At 43.9% G+C, this 20,845-nt stretch overlaps 1 protein-coding gene across 2 annotated transcripts; it reads left to right on the forward strand.

Annotated features, from left to right (window-relative positions):
• The first annotated feature begins 2,572 nt into the window (after nt 1–2,572).
• On the forward strand, nt 2,573–20,440 carry LPL (lipoprotein lipase). 2 transcript variants are annotated; one of them, XM_076362038.1, is made up of 10 exons: nt 2,573–2,836; nt 9,901–10,067; nt 10,202–10,381; nt 11,015–11,126; nt 13,050–13,283; nt 13,526–13,768; nt 14,884–15,004; nt 15,822–16,004; nt 17,173–17,277; nt 18,266–20,440. In XM_076362038.1, exons 1-10 carry the CDS (start codon nt 2,758–2,760, stop codon nt 18,309–18,311), a joined length of 1,470 nt encoding a protein of 489 aa, XP_076218153.1. In that variant the 5' UTR covers nt 2,573–2,757; the 3' UTR covers nt 18,312–20,440. The 2 variants fall into 2 exon arrangements, with proteins under 2 accessions (XP_076218153.1, XP_076218154.1); XM_076362039.1 differs by having other exon boundaries at nt 9,904–10,067.
• The last annotated feature ends 405 nt before the right edge of the window (nt 20,441–20,845 follow it).

Genomic DNA, 20,845 nt, shown 5'->3' on the forward strand with positions numbered 1-20,845 from the left:
TCCCCTATAGGATTATGTATTTTACAGAGGAAGCAAAACTCAAATCCAGTTAATGATTGCACTGAAGCACATTGAGTTGATGCCATGAAGCTTCTTCTCCATCCAACCACATCTGCAAGGGAAAGAAAGTTTTTAAATGTTGGAAAATATGCTGTGTCAGACTGGTGCAACTGCACATTGTTTAGTGTTCAGGGACACATGAAGTTCCATCTATTTCAGATTATTTTGCAGCTGGGTTTACAAGAGACTTAGGCAACTTAAGATCCAAGAAACCAGAATTATATGTGTCCCGCCCCCGGCCTGTCTTTCATGACTTGAAAGTTTTCTTTTAGTGTTTTGTTTTTAATTTTCCTTCCTTGTTTTAGGTGGAGACTTTGCATAACTTTTTCAGATTATGTCTTAAAATGAGGCATGGGCATGAGAAGGAACAAAAAACTATGCAAATGGGCATTTTCAGTGTAACAAATTAATTTTATCCCAAGTAGTTTGTAAATCTGCTGCCTGCCCTTGCTGTTGATGGGTTTCATGATCTGTATTGGGAATGAACTGAAAGTCTGATTCCAGCCTGTGGATTAGCAGAGGTTAGTGGGGGCCAGGAGTCCACCCAGGGCTGGCCTGCCAAGCATTGCCACTGCTCTTTTCTACCCGCTTAATCTGATCCTATCAGCAGTTAAAACTACCCGAGTTGTCTTCCCACAGTCATATTGTAACGTAAATTTTTGCTGCGGTAGCCACTGATGTAGCTGTGCAAAATAGGATGCTCTATTTTGCTCCGACTGGGTTGGTAGCATCACCTGTGATAAAGGTGGCCTGACAGTCTCCGTTACGGCAGCTTGCTTTAAATTGTTTGTTCTTTTAGTTGGCCAAGTGTTGCCTGCAGGGACTGGAATTTTCTAGGAAGGATGTCTGAACCTAGATAGAGTCAGGCTGATTTCTAGGGGGGGAATTACACTATAGAGTTTCAAGTAAATTAGATCAAGAGAAAATGCATTGTTTAGTCCACACTTGGGAAAAAAAAAGACATGAGAAAATTCTTGCTATTGTTTTGATGAGAGTGTCTCAAACACCAGTCAGAGGATACACTCGATACTTAGCAAGCTGCAGTGCGAACCGTATTTTTCCCCTGCTCACACCACCACCATCCTCTGGTGGGGAAGGCTGGTCTCTCTCCTTACCCCCAACCTCCTCACCTCCTATCCCCTGCCTCTGATTCCCACCCTCTCCCACTGCCTCACCCACCACTTTAGTCCCACTGCCTGACCCTGCCACCCCAGTTGTCTCAGTTGGAAAGAAAGTCTCAGCATGATCAGTTTGCACCCTCATTAAATTCTTCCAATGCCTTTTGGATATAAATAGGGGCTGGCGGTGGAGGAACTTCAGGTTGTGTCCTGGGGGAGGTGTATTCTCACTTGTAGATCTTACAGGTCTTTTAATGGAATCTAACGCTGCAAAGGTGACCCGGTTCTGCTACACTCGAGCAACATTTTATTGAATAGCCTCACTAATATGAACCAGGTATATTTTAGTCTCCTAAGGTGCCTGGTCTGAGAAGAATCAGTTACCCTCAAAGCGAACCCCACTTGCTTCACGTTGCAAAACCCAGGGAGTCCTCATTCCCTGTGTCATAAGCTGCTTTATGAAGCTGGGCCTTTGACAACACACCACACAGTGAAATGAAAACTGGTCTTGTTATTAATTTAATATTTCTCTATTACATGTCCTTACATAACTGATCTTTCACTCAGTGGCCACCGACGCAAAGCTGCTTGCAAACCATACTGCTGAGAGGAGGGCAGAGAGAGTTGAAAAGCTCGAAGAGGCAACTTTGCATTTCTCCAGAGTACTGATGCAATCTCCCGCGAATTAATTTATGCTCCAAACTTGTATCCCCTTGAGGGCTGGCAAAACAAGGTTTTGCAAAGGTTTTTCAAGGGAACAGCAAAAAGCCCCTTGCAGGCACTGAACTGAAAATGCAGTTAGCAGTTCGTTCCTGGTTCGAAAGTGTGGATGAGAAGGAAGATCTTATCCGAGGCACAGCGGAGCTAGGTTGCCAAAGGCAGGGAGGACCAAGGGGAGAACGGCGGGGCCGCATCCTGGCTGTGCGGGCAGGGCTAGCGAGGCACGGAGAGGGCAGAGCTGGGGCAGATGCGGGTGGGCAGAGGGAGCCAAGCCCGAGGGCTCAGAACCGAGGCGTCTACGCACACTGATGCACGCTGCCTGAGCTCCTGGGTCTCGGCCGTGCCGAGCCCAGCCATGCCGTGCCGGACGGTGCCATGCCGAGCCGTGCCATGTCGTGCTGAGCCCGGGGCCATTCCGTCCCTGGGTCGGGCGGTGCCGAGCCGTCCCGAGGCCGTGCCGTGCCGGGGCCGTGCCGTGCCGGGGGCCGCGCAGCCCCGAGGGCGGCCAGGGTCGCGGCGCCCCGCGGGAGCGGCTCGGCCCCCCACCCCGCCCGCCTTCGGGCAGCGCCGGCCCCGCCCCGCGGCGCGCGCCCAATGGGTGTGGGGGCTCATTTGCATATTTGCATATTGGCGGGGACATAAGGGCCCGGGGAGGGAGCAGTGGTGGCAGAGGCTTGGCTTGCTCCCTGGGGTGCTTCGGGCTGCTCCCGGAGTGGTTCGTTGCCACTGCATTATTTTTGCGCTACAGTTGTATTTTTAAAAAAACAAACAAACCTAAAAACTTAATTTTCTTTTTTTTTTTTTATTTTTGCACCGAAACTTTTCTGCCACGGCAGAGCGCAGGGAGAGAGGAGGCGAGATGGGGAGGAAGGCGTTTCTGGTCTGCCTCTGCCTGCGCTGGCTGGCTGCTCTCGGCGCGCCTCCGGCCGCCGCCGGCGGTAAGTCCCCGGCCCGGGGAGGGGGCGCTGGGCGGTGCGGGGGGTGGGTAGCCTGGACAGAGTCCGGAGCACGCACGGGGCGGGAGGTGCAGGGGAGTTGCCGGGCATGCCTGTTGCATTTGAGGGGGGGGGGGGGGCGTGCAAGGGAGATGTCGCTGGCATGGCGGGAAAGGGGAGTTTGCAGCTTAGCTTTGCAAGGCTCTCCCGGGGTGCTGGGGTTGCTGCGGGACCTGGGTGGCGTGGGGTGGCCTCGGAAGGCTCTGGAGAGCAATGCTGGGGGGACCTGCATCCTGTTAGGACACCCGGAGCCAGTTCCTTGCCCGGAGCGCAGGCACAACCTGCCGGGCCGATGGCAGGGGATGTGGAGGTTTGGGATGTGTTTTTCCCCCGGAGCAAGGTGGCTTCCACGAATCCCTTGCCGGAGGTGGATTGGCACAGCGGTAGCAGCACGGTAGGGTTCCTCGGCTCCCTGCAGGGCCAGGGCCCTCCGTTGTGCATGGGACTCACCCGTCCCATGGGAGCCCTGCATCCTAACTTCCTACCGTTCTTGGTCTGAACTGCCTAAGGCAAGGCTGAGTTTAATCAGTGTCATCGTAATGTGTTTGGGTTGTAGTTAATGCCTTTAATGCAGCAGAATCCATTAGGGAAAAAGTGAACAGCGGGATATACTCTCACAGTGTCTGTATATACATATATGACTGCTTACACTACACCTATAGTACCTGCATTTGTGCATAGGCACCCTACAGGCTAGGGAGGGTGGAACATGTGTGAATGTTCACTATTAGGTGTTTACGAATGCTCTCTCGGTTAATCACAATATGGTTGCAGCTTTAATGAGCAAAAAGACTAGTTTTAGGAGACCACTACTTGTCAAACTTAAGTTAGCAGTGTCTTGTCACTTTCTTACACTAATCTCCCACACATAATGTCTATCTTTAAAGTCCACAGCCTTAGAAGAAAATGTGGCTGTAGTTCTTAGAGCTACTGTGTGATACTAAAATGGAATATGGAAACTGCTGCTTTTTTCACTGTGGATGCCTTTGTTATTTCCTTTGTGTACAAGGAAGCTGAAGGGAAGTATTCAAAAGTAAGAGGATGGGGTGCTAGGGCACAGCTAAAGGAATGTATTCTTGCTTTGAATCTTGTGCCATCAGAGGCAATCAAAAGCAGTTTTCATCACAGTATCCAAGTTTCATACAGTAAAATAACTATCTTCACGGAGCAAGCTTTCATCCCTGTAGGAACTGATTTGCCACAGACTTACTAATGATTACATTATTTCTCCTTAGGAACAGGTTATATGAAAACAGGTTGTGCGATCATCCTAAAGCTATCCAAGCCTTCAGTCCCACGCTATTTCTGGCACACCACATGTAAAAAGATGTTTTGAAACCATGGAAAATACATGATCCAGCCCTCCAGGAATCCAGAGTATTTAATAAACAACATAGAAAAAGATATTCTAGGTGAAGATAACATTGGTTTTCCAGGAAAAGATAAAAGCATTTCTAGGAGTACATTCTGATTTCTTGTTTTTACCAGCATAAATCCAGAGTCAGGGGTTACAGCAGATTTACACTGTGTGATGTGAGCTGCTGGCTTTCGCTATGGCTGTGTTTGGGATGGACCTACCAGGGCAGATGTGGCATTGCCTTTCCAGAAACAATGCATTTCTGAGAAGGCGTAGAGGTGAGACTGTCAGGCATCAAAAGTGTGCTGGAGAATAGCATGAGCACTAGCACTCCTAAAAGTTTGCTGGAATCTCTTCTGTGCAGGAAGTACTTGCATGGTACGGCTTTCTCATGCATCCTTTCCTCCATATTACTCCAAAGTCTGACAGTGATTGCATTTATTGTTTTGGGCTAATTCCAGATATCCCAGAGGGACTGATGGATGGCAAGAGCTCTGCTGGATTGAGTTACAAGCCTCCCAGCTGCAGCTGAGTAAGGATCTATTTGACAGGGAGTGCCTTGGAGAGGGGCGAGCACCCATGTGCACAGTGCGAGAACAGCAGTTTGCCCTTGTTTTGCCAGCTGCAGGACTTAAGCTGGGAGGTCCCTGCTCAGCATCTGAACTTGGGCCCAGTTGCTTTTCAGAGGTGTTGCTCTTTCCATTGACTCTGCCTCAGAAGTGAAGGAGAACATACTCTCAGGGCTCTGCCATTAAGGAAGACACAACTAAACTTGAAGCTGTAATTTCTTTACAGCAAAGTTAAACAATAACCTGACTTGTGGGGTAGGTTTCATGGGATAGCAACACACAGTGGTCTGCTTTCAGTTTATAGTGTAGATCAAACTAAACAATAACAATTTCAGTGATACAGCCCCTTTATTACAGCTGACAACGAGTTTGCTGCAGAACTCATTTAGGAGTTCAGTATGACTGATTGATGGATGATCCTAATACTGGTTATCAGCTGGGGGAAGAGTTAGTCCAGTTAACTCCAGCTATTTATGTAAATGATGTTATGTGCAGATGTTTGCTGCTGTACATGTGTGTGTGTGCATGTCTTGTGTGGGTTCGAGTTTATACAGTCTAGCAGTATAATTTCTAATGATCTTTGCACCTAGCTAATATATTTCCATTTCTGTGTACATAACGCTAGGAAACTGTTGTTTATCAAAGATTCCCTTTTTAAAACCATAGTTCAGGTGCACTGATTCTGGCAAATGCTTTATTATCGTATTTGGCATCCTGTGTCTGATGTGGGCACTTTAACTTTTGATTAATATTCCAGATGCTGTTACTTCCTCAAAACTCATGTTCTCCACCCAGCTGACCAGTGATGAACAGTTTCCTTCATGAAAATCAGTTGCCAGGTCACCTTGGGCATCCCATGAAGGAAATTTGAATCTGAATTCTCTTGATTAGTGTGTAAACTTGTATTTGTACTGTGTCAGAATGCTCAAAGTCAGTGGGATGCTTTCAAAATTGATAGGAATCCCTAACTGAATGGAGTTTCACAATTGCATGTCCAAAGTGTCATAAGCTTTAAACAGGAAAATGAAACTACTGACTTTTCCCAGTTTCTAAGCTTTTTTTTTTTGTACTTTTTTCTGAGTTCTACAATATTCTCTATACCTTGACATACAGGACAGCTTTTTTTAAAACATGAAAACTGAGATTATGTAAGTAGAGGTGTAAGAAAAGCATCAGAAAGTTTGCAGAGCATGATAGAACGATGGAGCTTGGCAACGCAGCCTGTAGGCTGTTAGAAAAGCCAGCTCAGGTCTGAAATTGGTGGCTTAATTTTTTTCCAGTTCCCTAAATAATCCCTTTGTAGGTTACCTTGCTAACTGTAAGCACATAGCAGTGGCCAGAAAACTTTATTTTGTAACAGGGGCTTGTATTTGCAGCTGTGTGCCTGGAAGCTTTTGCAGTACAGAACACATGCCTTTATACCTCTGCTGAACTAAGCCTGGGAAAAGTGTGATTTTTAGCAAAAGCGTGGATTTGTTTTGTCTACACATTTTTACCTCCAGGTCTGCTTCTCTTCAAGGCCTTGTTTAGAAATGGGCTTGCATTCTTGTCACTAAAAACTACTTCAGTGTCCCAGTACGGATACACATAAATGTCTTTATATCCAATTTCTGTATCTACATTATGTAAAACCTGATGCAAATTCAGGTAAATTTCTATCCACCTTTCAGAAACATGCTGAAGACTCCCCATTTCTAGGTTTTCCCTGGTTTAATTAATTTGGGTTAAAACACATCATTAACTAACCAGTGGTGAGTGTGTACATTGACTGTCTCTGCATTTCTTTGGCTTTGTGTAAGGCTGTAAGAATGAGACCCAACTGTTTGACTAGCTCAGTTAGGACATGATTCAAGGAGACTTCTCACTTTAAATCTATGAGGAAAAGATCTGTGACAAAAGTCTATGTATGACAAAGTTTGGTTCTGAATCATTTTTTTTAAATAGACCAAGATACTTTGAGGTACAAAAGTAGAAGTGGGAAATGCTAGTTTTCTGAAGTGATGTGCTTTGTAGCTTCTCTGCTGCAGTTTTAAAGCATGGTACATACAGATGTCAGTATGTGTGGTGAGTGTGTACATACTATCACGTATGTATGTACTGTATTTCTAAATCGTAATCTGTAGAAGGTGGGAGGTGAGGTGGTACTGCAGCATGTGTGCAGCACAACATGAGGTGCAGACAACTTATCTTATGCTCTGAGCCATACAGAATTTGCAAAGTCAAACTCGGGCAACTTTTGAGGGTAGCTTCTTAATGAGCATGTCATTAAGAAGTCTGTAACAAACCCTACTGCACATACTTCTCTCATCCAGAGTGTATCTTGCTGCTGAGAACTGAGCATATGTCTACATTAGACAACGTGACACTTCTTGTGAGCATAAAAGATACTAACAATAACTTCTTCTGACTTTCTGATTCCTCATACAACATAGCTAAGTGAGCAGAGTGGCCTTTTGCCATTTCCCTAACTCACGGGCAGTTGCTTTGCAGCTGCTGCTTTCCTGGTGGTGACTGCATCTCAGTGCACCTATGTCCTTAAATCCTACCCAAAGATTTTTAGGCTGGAACACACGAATATTTGTGAAGCACTTTGCACATCTTCAGTGGTAGATGCCACTGTACTGCAATCTTTCTAAGTTTGGTGCAGTTAGAAAAGTGCACCTTTAAGTACGGTGCACTTAGAATTGTGAATTTAGTCTATTACAAGCTTATTTCCAAAAAGAGATGCGGTCTGAACTTACGCAAATTCTTGCATGTGTTTGTAATTGAAAACACACTACAAGACAGGATATCAATTTAGTTTAGATTTTGGATGATTATCAGTCAGGTTTAATTCAGAAGGGAAATGATATCTAAGTATGAAAGGAAGCACTATTAACTAGTGAGCAGGTGGACTATTTTTGTTCGCCTTCCTGTGCTGGGCAGGAATATACCTAATTGAAAGTCTTTGCATTGTGTGCCTTACAGCTGAAAGCTGTTCTTGGTCCTTTCAAGGTTTTACTGATTCACTGCTGAGTGAAAAGTTATAGTTGGTATTTAACCAATCAGCCTTTGGGACTTTTCTTTTTCTGGCCAAAAAGTAAATAGTTTAAGTCTAAAGATTTGTTTCAGAAAGGGGTTTTGTACTCTCAGTTGGTGAGAAAATGAAGTTTTGAATGTGCGAAAGTATAAAAAAGGGGCAACTTCTGAGAAAGATCAGCATTTAGTTAGTTTGGTAAATTTTGCTTTCAGTAGGTAAAGTCTTATAGACTATAGTCACCATTATGTGAATACTTCTACTGGTTTGGAGGAAGGTGTTTTCCATAAACTTTATCACTTCTTTAGGGGGAAGGAGGCAGGAAGAGGGCCCTCAGTGTAATTATCCTGGATTAGCTAGCCAGCCTAACATAGTCAAGGTCAAAACCTAAAGCTGAGCACTGCCTCTGTTCAGTGAACAGTTCTTGTTACTTCCCTGCATGTGACTTGTTTTCAGCAGGTGAGAAGTCCTGATGAACTAAGGCAATGTTAAGCCGTTGATTGCAGATGACAGCAGTCTCTCCGAGGCTTGTACGTGAGCATTTGTTGCCAGCCTGTGTGCTGGTCTTACACCTCATGCAAGAGGTTAGACCCTCATTTCTGTGGCCCTCCAAGCACAGCAGGAGCCTCCTAGACTTTATTACAGCTACCTGAGGGCTGAGTGAGGTCGGGCATAAGTCAGTGCCCTGCTGAGCATGGTAGCTTGAATGAGAAGACCAGAAAAACTAAGTTTTAGGAAAAAAATGAGTAGTTCATTATTCATCACCTCAGAGTGATGCAGCACAACTTTATGGAGAAATGCAAATGTACCAGTTATCACAGAAAACCTCTTCTGCAATGGGAAAAAGGAGGAGAGTGGAAATTTGTTTTGCGTGTCTGGCATGAGGTCTTCACTGTGTCCCTTTGCATTCTCTAAGGTGACCTGGAGCCATTCATTAATGTGTGTTTAGGAGTTTGTGAAAGCTTGGTGGTCATGATGCCAGGAAACCCAACACTGAGCGGGACAGAGTGGGCCTGAGTTCAGCTGCACTTGGAAAACAGGCAATCAATATTTGTTAAATGCAAGTTGCCAAAGTAGGGCCTGGTTTTCAAAAAGCTTTGGCATTTAAGTCCACAGTTAGTTATAGGGTCTGCTGGATATAGAGGTACTTTTAAGTGTTGAATCAGATGTAAAAAGAGGAGGCATTTAAGTTTCTTCCTAGACAAAGGAAGTAGTGAGCATGAAGCCTAAAGTCGCTTCGCTGCCTTGGCAGAAAGGAAAACTTAGGTTTCGAAGCTGGAAGCTGGAGGGAGTTCTCTAAGAAGTGATCTTTTCAGGCCATCACATGCTTTGTTACCACCAGTATGTGATCTTCACATCCCCCCCCTCTACCCTGGATTCAAAATAGCATCAGGCAGAGGAAGATTTTTCTGCAGTGTTGCTTATCAGATGGTCTGAAAAAATACCGCCTTCAAAATACAGGCTTCTGCTTTGCTAGTTCAGTTTCCTTAATGGGTGTCTGATCTTCTCACCTGCTGTTTTTCTTTGTTGGTAGAAAGTTAAAACTAGCATTTTGTAAAACAGTGGTGACTTTGCAGCTCTTCTTTTTAATGCGCTGCAGCTACTGGGTGCTATAAAGAGCCTTGTTAGGCAGTGATTATTGATGAAGTGATGTGGAAGATGCACCACCAAAATATGTAATAGTATGGTAGGAACTTGCTGCTTTCCTGCATGTGCTGTCTATGACTTTCCTGTGCAGTTTTCTGCACTGCTGTGGTAATTCACAGGTTTCCTGTTAATAATGTAATGGGGAAAATACTGACTCCTAAAAGGAATTAATACCTCTCTGACAGCTGGCTGGATTCTCACTGTTTTAGCAGGACCTTGGAAGGGGAGCAATTTTCACCCTTTGATTTCCTCTTTACATGGCCGCTGTGGCACAAAAGGAGTGCTGTAGGAAATGAAAAACACACGTCCTGTTTCTTCACTGTTCCTGATACCTCTCCAACATCATACCTATGACTTCTGAACTGTTTGTCCTAATACTCCTAAAACACTGCTGTATGTTTCCTGTGCTCTTGCATAGCAGAAGCTGAGACCAATTTTGAGGGAATTGAGAGCAAGTTTTCCTTACGGACGCCTGCAGAGCCCAACGAGGATGTCTGCTACCTGGTCCCTGGGCAGGTGGACAGCCTGGCACAGTGCAACTTCAACCATACCAGTAAAACCTTTGTGGTGATCCATGGGTGGACGGTAAGAAGAAAGTGGAGGAATCTCCCCTTGAACCATATTCCTGATAAACTGTGTTAGATATGTCAGCTGAGGTGTCTATACACCACAGATAATATTAAGATGTCTCCTTTTTTAATTAAAAAAAAACCCAACAGGTCACAGGAATGTATGAAAGTTGGGTCCCGAAGCTGGTGGATGCTCTGTACAAGAGAGAACCTGATTCAAACGTCATTGTGGTGGACTGGCTAATTCGAGCGCAGCAGCACTACCCAGTGTCCGCTGCATACACTAAGCTGGTGGGGAAGGATGTTGCTATGTTTATTGACTGGATGGAGGTAAGACATGTAGTCACATGTCTCACATTGCTGTTGTGTCTCCTAGGACATTATGTACAATGATGCAGCTGTGTTAATAATCTCCTGTTGGGTAGATGGAGTTAAGCTGTTGCAGACAGTACTTTCGCTGGACTGGTAAAACCCCAGCTTTAATTTAATGGTTATCTTTTACACAAGGAGGCTTTTTATAGTGCATTCTGGAAACTTTGCCTTGTGGTCTGTGGAGCCCTGTGAGTCCACAGTATTTCTGAAGGCTCTGTGAGAGGTAGCTGTGAAAGACAGGTTCCTATATATTATACGGTAGCCAGCCTTTGGGAAACAGAAGTCTGCCCTGCCTTTGGGAAATAGGAGATCCAGAAACTGGTGGGGAGAGGGTGGCTGAAAACCTTCGATATAATACACAGCCCTGTGTTCTGTCCTTCATTCTGCATTCCTCTCTGCTTAGCCTTTTGCCTTAAGTTAGTTAACTCAGGTGACCTAGTATGGCAAAAAGTTATGTTGATTGTATTTAGTATTTCTTCTATTATTCATGGCTCAAAGAGAAATCTCAGTGTTTACAAAACATTTTCCCTTGTGTCTTCTGATGTTTTCCCATTTGACTTCAAACTTTAAACAAATTACTTTCTTCTGCAGGAGCAATTCAATTATCCTCTCAACAATGTCCACTTGCTGGGGTACAGTCTAGGTGCTCATGCTGCTGGGATTGCTGGGAGCCTGACCAAGAAGAAGGTGAACAGAATTACTGGTAAGAAAACCTGTGGTTGTAGAGTGGAGAGTCCTGTCTCCTCCATGCTGAAATATTACGTCCCTCTGGAAAATCACCAGAATAACTGTTGTTTGTTGGCAGTACTTAGGTTATGTGTTCATTCTTTATTGAATCAGCAGGGCTGATATTCCTGTAATAGAATGGAAAAGGTTCAGAAAAGAACAACAAAGGTGGTGGGTGAGAAGCCTTGATCTGCCTCTGCACAAGAGATGAGTGAGTAGGCAGGGATTAATTGGCCATGAAAAGAGACTAGTAGGGGGGCATGTGATAGAGACTGGCCAATTCCATGGCTTGGAGAAGGTCACAGTATCTCTTGCAGCACAAGAACTTCAGCTGGTTGTCTTCATCCAGGCGATCATCCCTTGCAGCTGGTGGGAGCTGTTAAAAAAACCAGGAGGTAGATCCTCCTGCACTGGGTGTAGTATCTGCAGAGCTCTTTGTGGGATGCTGTGGATGCAAGAAGTTTATATGGGCTCAAAGGGAGACTGGACAGATAATCAGAAGAGATCCACTGTGGGTTACTAAAAAAAAAAAATTAATCCTCACAGGCTCAAGTAATATTCTAGGCTGAAAATAATACTGGGAAAGTTTTGGGAAGGGGAGGGAAGTATATATATATCTGCTTGCCCTGTTCCTATGCATGCTTAAATGTCTGCTTAGGGTGATTTTTGGAGGCTGAGAAGTGTGCTAGACAAGGCAGAGTGCATGGCCATTCAGGGGCTGGTTTATAGCCCAGCACCTGGAGGGCTGACCCCCTAGCACTGATTTCGGTGACAAAGGAAATGCCAACATCAGCAAATGAGGCTAAGAAAATCACTCATCTGTGGTGTCTTCGCTGCTGAGAGAGCTTGGGAGCTGCATTCAAATGGGAGCCTAGCTTCCTTCCTCCTGGCACCCTTTGCCCTTTCACCTGAGCCTGGCTGTGATCCCAGATCCACAGGCATGCTGGGGGGTGGGCTATGGAGCAGTCGCATCAGGAAAGGCTAACTCCTGAGAGGTGGCAGATTAAAATCAGGAGGCCAAAGCACTAGTCCCTCTACCCTTCCTTTCAGCTGCAGCTTTGTTGCTTTCACTGAGGCTGCCAAATCACTCAAATACCAGTAGCCCTCTGTTATGCCCTCACGGTTGCCCTCGGTGCCCAAGATGAACCTTTCCCTGGGAAAGCAGCATCACCTTTAAGCACAGGGAGCGATGGGATGTGGTCCCTGAAGTCCTCACAGCAAGGGGAGGCAGGTCAGACTGGGTAAGGCTAACCAGGGGTGGGTGACCCAGGTGCCTGTCCCCAGCTGAGGGCTGCAGGAAAGACATGTCCCTTCAGCTCTGCCTTCAGCCATCTCTCAAGTAATTGTCTGGATTCAAGAGATAGTACTTGTTCACTGGCAGAATAATTCTGGGTGTTTTTAATGTCAGCGTTGCTGCAGCTTGACAGTTTACCATAATAACCTCCTTCCCCTTAGGCAGTGGGTAGACAGTGAAGCTCTCATTTACGTTTCCCACTTGTTCCCCTAGCAGGGAGTAAGCAGCAAGACATTTTCCACACTTCAGACACTTCAAATAGAAGTTTTACAATTCCTCTGTTTCTTGACAAGAGGAAGACACTGAGAAAATATTGTTTCTTCCATCCGCTGGAAATGCTACAGCTGTGAGGAAGTTATCTGGGCTTCTTTACATATGTTTACATATACCTTATTTTTTTTAAACAGTGACAGCATTTCAGGGCAGTGTATTGATTCTCCTGTATACATGAATGCTACTTAAATGATCTTGCTGTAATGTCTGCAGTGATACTGATACCATATGCAATGCTCCAGCCCAATCTAGTAGCTGAGTTTGGCATTTGTTATCACTGTCAGTGTCTCTGGCAGACAATTTCAGTTTTTCTTTGTGCTTTGCCCCATAAAGGGCTGGATCCAGCTGGTCCTACCTTTGAGTATGCCGATGCCCTCACCCGCCTCTCCCCGGATGATGCTGACTTTGTGGATGTCCTACACACCTACACTCGAGGCTCTCCAGACCGCAGCATTGGGATCCAGAAGCCTGTTGGACACATTGATATTTATCCTAATGGTGGAGGTTTCCAGCCAGGTTGCAAGTTGGGAGAAGCACTCCGTCTGATTGCTGAAAAAGGCTTTGCAGGTGAGGCTGCTGTGAAACAAGCGGTATAACATCCAAAGGGAGATCTTCAATAGCATGCAGGTTTCTTGCAAGCAAAGATTTCTTCGAGAGGCACAGGAACTTGTTCTTTTAAGCGCTTTTAAAAGTCACCCTGTAAAGCCCAGCTCTGGCATAGCAGATTGTACCTGTTGACAGCATTGCTTAGGGGTTTATGTCATTATATGCATGTGTGTATACATAGTACACACTTTCTTTCTTTCAAGATGTGGATCAGCTGGTGAAATGTTCTCATGAACGATCCATCCACCTCTTCATTGACTCCCTCCTCTATGAAGAAAAGCCCAGCATGGCCTACCGCTGCAACACAAAGGAAGCCTTTGAGAAGGGTCTCTGCCTTAGCTGCCGGAAGAATCGCTGCAACAATTTGGGTTACAAGGTCAACAGAGTGAGAACAAAGAGAAACACCAAAATGTACTTGAAGACCCGTGCTCAGATGCCCTATAAAGGTAGGTCCTGCTTGCTTACTGGAGAGCAAGACTGGTACTTTTGCTCAGCTGCGTGTCAGGGTGGGTGCATGCTGCAGGTGACAATATTGCTGCTTTGCTGCCTGTGGCGAGCAGAGGTGAAGCTTGCCTGCAGTTTACCGTTGAGCACAAGCTAAAGTGCAGTCTCAGAAAAACAGTGTCATCTTACTCAAGGTGTGGAGGTGGGGGGTAGACTATAAAAATGAAGGTATTCTGTAACAAGTTTCCAAGTAGCAAAATTAAAAAGACTTTCTCTGCGGCCTGGTCACTTGGAACAACTGAGTCTTCCAGATTTTTTTCAGTATTTTTCATCCAAATGAATTTGTCCTGCTGCTGGGAAAATAATCAGCAGAGCTCAGCCTGATGATCAACTTCTTTAAAGATGTGCAACCATCAGACTTGTGCTTTTCATAATGCCTTTGCCAGAGGAGCACAAGCCCTCATTAAAATATCACAGCACTTCTTGATTCCCATTGCCACAGTGGTAGGTCTGAGAAGGACATTGCCAGGAAGAACTGGAAGACTTTCAGCTGGGAAAATAGCTTCTGAGTTTTATTTTACTACTTTTTTCTTCTTCCCTAGCTTTGACTGTACCACATGGTATGCTCATTGTGTGACAGACCAGCAATCAGAGGGCACATTCCTGCAGTGTTAGAACAGCTGCAAGACTATGTTTTGTTGGCATTTATTGCTTAATATGCAGTGTCAGTGGGTTGAATTTTTTCACCAAGGCTCCTGTATGAGGAGAGCACAGCTTACTTGTTTCAAGTCAAGGACAGCAAGTCTTACACATTTATAACGGGTTTGAAGGCGATACTGCAGACTTTGGGATTATTACAGTGGCAGTCAACTTAAAATGCAGAGTTTAGTTGCAAGAACTGCAAAGGCGTTTTTTAATTGTGATTCCCTTGCATCCTAATCTTTACCTCCTCACAAAAATAGTTCCCTGGATACCTGCAGGGAACTAACCTCCTCAGTTTAGTGATGTTGGCGTATTTCAGCCTAGGATTTACATGGGGGTTTTTGGGTGGTTTTGTCACCAGCAGTCTCTTTGGAGGTTGAGTTTTTTCCTAATAGCCTTTTTTGTGTTCTTCCAGTCTTTCATTACCAGGTCAAGATCCATTTCTTTGGAAAGACTAATATGACCAAGACAAACCAGCCATTCCTGATCTCTCTCTATGGCACTCTAGATGAGAGTGAGAACATTGGTTTCACACTGTGAGTAGCTACAGAAACAACTGCAATGTACTATTGAGTCTACCTAAATCTGCTAAAGCTCCAGCTGATGAACTTGTTCTAGCTCCAGCTACAGGAATCTTACAGGGTCCCAGAATCTGCTCTTGTCCTTGATCAAGGGGATGCATCCACTGCTGAAGCTAATGATCTAAGCTCTATAGGAGCTGTTCTTGTTAAGAGATCTGAAACATGGAAATGTGAAGCCTGACTTGTGGCTCAGCCTAATAAGAATTTTTCTGGTGTGGCAGGTTTCTTGTTTTCTTCTCTTTTCACTATCTTTATGCCATGTTCCAGCTGTGTTAAAGCTCCTTAAAAGCAGACTGCAACCTGGAGTTAATTGTTTGATGGGTCTGAAGGCCTTGGTGCAGAAGCTGAGGGAGACATGGGATTTGCTTCCACATCTCTGCAAATAAGCAGAAGTCTGTGATTACATCCCTGCACCTGGGCTGGCAGGGAATGGGTCTGGAAAGCACCAAAGTCTGTTTTCTACTCTGAGGAACCTAAACTGTTCCTGGCTGGTGCTTGTCTGGCTTCTCTGAGAGCCACCAGCACTGGAGAAGACACCCCTTGCCTGGCAGTCTGTCCCAGGGTTTACCAGCCTTGCTGCAGAAAGCTTTTCCTTTTGCCTCTACAAAAGCTTAAGGTGTTTTTTTTTTTTTCCTTATTCCATCCATTAGAACTATGGAGAAGGTTGCTTCTTTCTTTGAAGTAAAGTCCTGGTTCTGTGTTTCCCCTTAATTTTCTTTATCTGTCCAACAGTTCCGTTTTTTGTTTTTTTTCCTTATTTCTCTCCCCACAGGCCTGAAGTCTCCTCAAACAAGACCTTCTCCTTCCTGATTTACGCAGAAGTGGATATTGGTGACCTGCTTATGCTGAAGCTGCAGTGGGAGAAAGACACCTTCTTCAGCTGGTCAGACTGGTGGACTCCTTTTACGTTTGACATCCAGAGGGTCAGAGTGAAGTCAGGAGAAACTCAGAAAAAGTAACTTGTTTTGATTGTTATAAGCTGTATTAGTTTTAATTGACAGTGTTTCCTGATTCCTGGTATCTCGGAGCAGGACAAAACATGGAAAGCAGTTACAAATGGGTGCAGCACTGATAATTAGTGCTCCGGTGGCACCAAACCAGCATTTATATCAGCCAGGTTCAGTTGTTTGCTTCCACTGGGATCTGCAATCTGTAGTTTTACTCCCACATAATTCATTTGCATACCACTCATGTGCCTCAGGTTAGTTATAATATGCAGGAGAGGATCTCCATGAACCAGCATCTCTGATTGTATTTGCAGTTCTCCTCCTCCTTTCTCTTGCTGGACACTTGCACAAGTTTTCTTGTGAAGAGCATGCTTAGAAGGAGGTTTTTGAAATGCTTACAAAAGTGCGTTTGCACAAGAAATCATTGCTTCGTTAAGCTGGATTTTCTTAGGAGTTGGGAATACTTGAATGGTGGGTGAAAACTGAAACATGACTGTTGCAGGACACTGCTAATGCATGAATGTTAAAACAGCAAAGTCTGAACAGAACTGCTTGACCTGAATCTTTTGGAATTCTCATATTCACTAGGCATGACATCTCTTAGCAGAAAATGGACCCGGGACAGTATGCATGTCGTATGTGCAGTATTGTGAATAATATGTTCCTCCTTTGAATAAACAAGGCAGTCATTTTATCAGAGAACAGTTATCAGAGCTGAACAAATATAGGGGTGGGGAAACTGCTGATAAATAGAAAAGCAACTGCTCAGGTTTGCTGGAATGGGCAACCTACTTTGTTTGCAGACATTTGGGGGAGTAATGCTTTCTTCCAAGATCATTCGCCTGACAAAAGTCACACAAGGACTGGTGTAAATAAAGATCCAAGAGACTTTGATATAGAGCTTCTGCTCTCTTAGCCACAAGAAGATTTTATACAAAGGACCAAAGTTATGGCTACAGTTTGAGGTCAATGCATAATGCATTTACTAGTTTTTCTTGCACAGTGTTTCTTTTGTCCCAGAATTCTTTTTTTAAAAATAATTTTCTCACAGGCTTGTAAAGTAGTACTGCTGCACGTGACAGAGTATAAAGACTGCTTCCAAGCACCAGTCCTATTCCTAAGGTTAAAAAGAGATGTCTGGCTCAGTCATGTGATTGTCCAATACTTATTCCACAGGGTGGTGTTCTGTTCTCGAGATGGCACCTCACGTCTCAGTAAAGGAGAAGAGGCAGCAATATTCGTGAAATGCTTGGAGCAGCCTGTCAACAGGAAGAGAGGAGGGTATGAGTGATCACTGTTTTTGGGTTGGGAAACTTGAGTGATAGTAGGAGGATCTAACAAAACTCCCTGATTTAGTTGACTTGTGCGCTAGTCTTCTCAAGGCTTCAGAAGTGTCACAACTCAGACTAACCTGGGGCTTGCTTATGGCAGCTTTGGCAGCTTAAAAACCCCTAATTTGGTTCTCTGCTAACCATCTCCTTGTGTGGTTGTTAGCATGTCTGAAAAGCAAGTACAAGTCACTGGCTCTCACATTCACACGGTGGCCAAGTATAAATGACTGTTAGAGAGGGTTTACAGACAAGACACTAACACAGAGGAAAGCGTGCCTCTATCTAAAGATGCCCTACATTTTACCCTTAATTGAAGAACATCCAGACATCCATACTGAGTCAGTCCAGAGCCCTCTCTCCTCACTGGCCAGCAGCAGATTCAGAGTACAGAAACTGAGCAGGCATACGCAGGTGCCCTCCCTGGCACACTGCTTTCTGCTGGCAACTGCCAGGTGAGTGACTTCCTGAGACTTGCATCTCTGATTTGGATCAGAGATTGAGTCTTTGTTTAATAGCCCTTAGTGCACTTTAATTTTTTGATCAGTAATTTTTCTGACCCAGAGTAAACTTTGAAATGTGGGGCCAGATTTATTTGGACTTTATCCACTAAAGTTTGAGCTGGAGAAGTGGTTATATTTATTTTAGTGCAACTGCTGTGTGTGAAAGATCTCATGGGGACACTTCTAGACTGAGATCTAGTTGTGCATAAAAAGGCATGTGTGCTGACCTTCACTTCAGGGCAATGACCTGGGGAGGCCTTGAGAGCTCTGTGTGTGTATCTACGTGTAAAACAAAGCAGCAGCCGGAAAAAGCCTGAGCACGTAATTTATTTTCCTGTTAAGTAGTATTTTTTTAATCTTAAGTCTCAAAAATAAGACAAAAAGGAGCAAGTATCTTATTTCTTCCTCTTCACCTGTCTTTTTTTTTTCTCCCCACAGTGCCAAGAATGCCTCTAAAGAAAATTCTGCTCATGAATCTGATTAAGTGACAAGAATGAAGATTTTCCACACTGGGGAGGAGAGTCTGTTCATCCCCATGGACTGGATGTTCAGAACCAAATATATAGAAATATTTATCTGCTGCTGGCTTTTTGCCTGCTATTCCTAGCTATCTTAGGAGACTTCTTGTAAGGAGGTCTCAGCATACAAAGTTACTAACCATAAAAATACATTATCCAAATAGTTAAAAACAAAAAAACTCATGAAACAACTTGCCAAAGGCTTGAGTGCTGGGAAGGAATAAGTAATTTTGCTTAATCATGGTGCCTTGTGACAAGGTTTCTTGACATCAAATCCTCTATAGCAATTTTCTAGTATTTATTGAAAAGAAGCAAAGCCCTGTACCTGGCTTTTCTTTCTTTTCAGGAGTCTTTTGAAACTGGACAGGTTTTTTTCCGGCTTGGCTAACTGAATTTTCAGACAGTTCAGTGGCTGGAGTTCATTGTCTTCAAGTGTGTGTTTAGCAAATGAGTAGGTTTCTCATGTGAAAAAACACCTTTGCTGTGTGTATTACTAAAAGGTGTCAGGGACTGACTTAATATGGGGATGAATTTTTGTGGTTATGAATGTGTTTTACTGGGGGTAGATGCCAGTGCTGCTTAGCAATAGGTGTGATCTGTTAAGCTATATAGTTCTATGTGGCTTACCCTGGAATAAATAGCAGTTGTAGGAGAAGACAGCAATACTAGTGCCCTGTGCAGACATTCAACTTTTCTTCTGTGCTTTCATTCCTTGAAAATGAAACCATCTAGCCTCCAACATTGTGTGAGTAAGGAACTGCAAAGGAATTGAACTACCAGAAACTGCAGGAAACAGATTTTTTTTTCTTTTTTTTCCCACCACTTGCTTGCATGCTGTATGCCAAAACAGACAGTTTCTCTGCTCTTTGACACCAAATGTTATGGCTGCTGTATGCAGTCTTCAGTGCAAATGAATCTACTTGACAGGTGACAAGCGTGCTTATGCTTCCCTGTACTGGAATTGTGACTGCCGGTGACCCACCTTGGTTTGTTGCTTGGCTGTGATACAGTGCTAGATCCTAGGAGCTGCTTCATTTTCTGACATGAGGTGGAATTCAGCAAGGAGCAGGAGCTGTGACAGTTAAAAGGAGCCTGATTGTGTGATGCACAAGAATGAATGCTCTGAAAAACACTTGAATTAGATATGCTGCAAGTTGCCAAAAATAGATATATTGAAGGCATTCTGCTTCCCCATTTTAAGTAGCATGTAATTTTTCTAGTGCTCTGAAAGGTTCAGTAGCCCTCTTTGAGCTTTCTAGAAGATAAACAAAATACTGGGGAGGCAGAAGGTCTTGAAGGTAGACACTTGGAGAAGTGTAATGTGAGCTATTGATGCTGTTTTTCTGTAGTCTTTTCCTGCATGTGCAAGACAGTGTGGAGGTGGTGATTTCTCCAATATCATCCCATCTTGAAAGCAAAACCAACATGTATGCATTTATGTGCACAGTTTGGTGTTTTTTTTTTTCCAGCTGTGGCTGCTAGTATATTTGGGGATAAAAGTCTTAAACAGTGCAATATCTTGGAATATTAATAACTCTGAAATTGCTCACATTTGATTTCCTAACCTTTAAACTACAGCAGAGATATGGTGAGTCACTGAGGGTGGGGTTGAGTGTTGAGCCACTGCATTTGAGACCTCTAAAAATAAATAGAATGATTTATTCCCTATAGACTTCACATTTTGTTGCCATTTTCTCTTAAGAGTCAAGTTCTTTGGAAATAAAGTGTCTGAACAGGTGTGCTCTTAATACAGGATCAGATACAAACACATAACAGAACTTGGATACGAAATAGTGAAGGTTCTTGTACATGAGGACACATGATTTAGCTTTGAATGTTATTTATTAGCTGTAAATAAGATATTTATGTGTGTAAAGGTAGTTTGTATATATTGCTAAAGTTGCTGACAGTCTCTACATTAATACAGTTGTGTGGTATTAATCCTGTATATAGCTTTCAGAGAGGTTTTTATCAACAAACCACTTACAGTGCATTATTTCCTATGTGGTTAATACATTTTTTTTTTTTTTAAAAGAAAGCGCCTCTGTTTTGTACAGAATGGAAACCTATGGTTTTAATAAAATTCTCAAACTGATGCCAAGGTCACTAGTTTCCTTTTGATGAAACAATCTGCTGTATATCTTTTATGTGAAGGCCACAGCCTTTTACTTGGATTCTGGGATGAAAAGATGGGGTAAGATTTTTTTAAAGCAACGTGATTTTTTTTTTTTCCATTTCCTTTTGGGAAATGCAAAACTCCTGTATCAAGACATCAGGGAATCACTATGTGCCAGCAAGTATCCCCATCACAAGAGAAGTAGCTGGTCATCTGCAATTTGTGGCTTTAAGTTTCATGCCCTTTTAATAAAGCCCTTCCTTTGAAAGGCTAATTTCCTCTTTTTTTTTTTTGGCAGATGTCAGAACTATGATTCTGCTCCTTGCTGTACAAAAATAGAGATGTTCTGACCCTTTACCAATCCTTTACCACCACTACCACTTC

The sequence above is a fragment of the Aptenodytes patagonicus genome, chromosome Z (assembly GCF_965638725.1).
Source record: "Aptenodytes patagonicus chromosome Z, bAptPat1.pri.cur, whole genome shotgun sequence".
Taxonomy (NCBI): domain Eukaryota; kingdom Metazoa; phylum Chordata; class Aves; order Sphenisciformes; family Spheniscidae; genus Aptenodytes; species Aptenodytes patagonicus.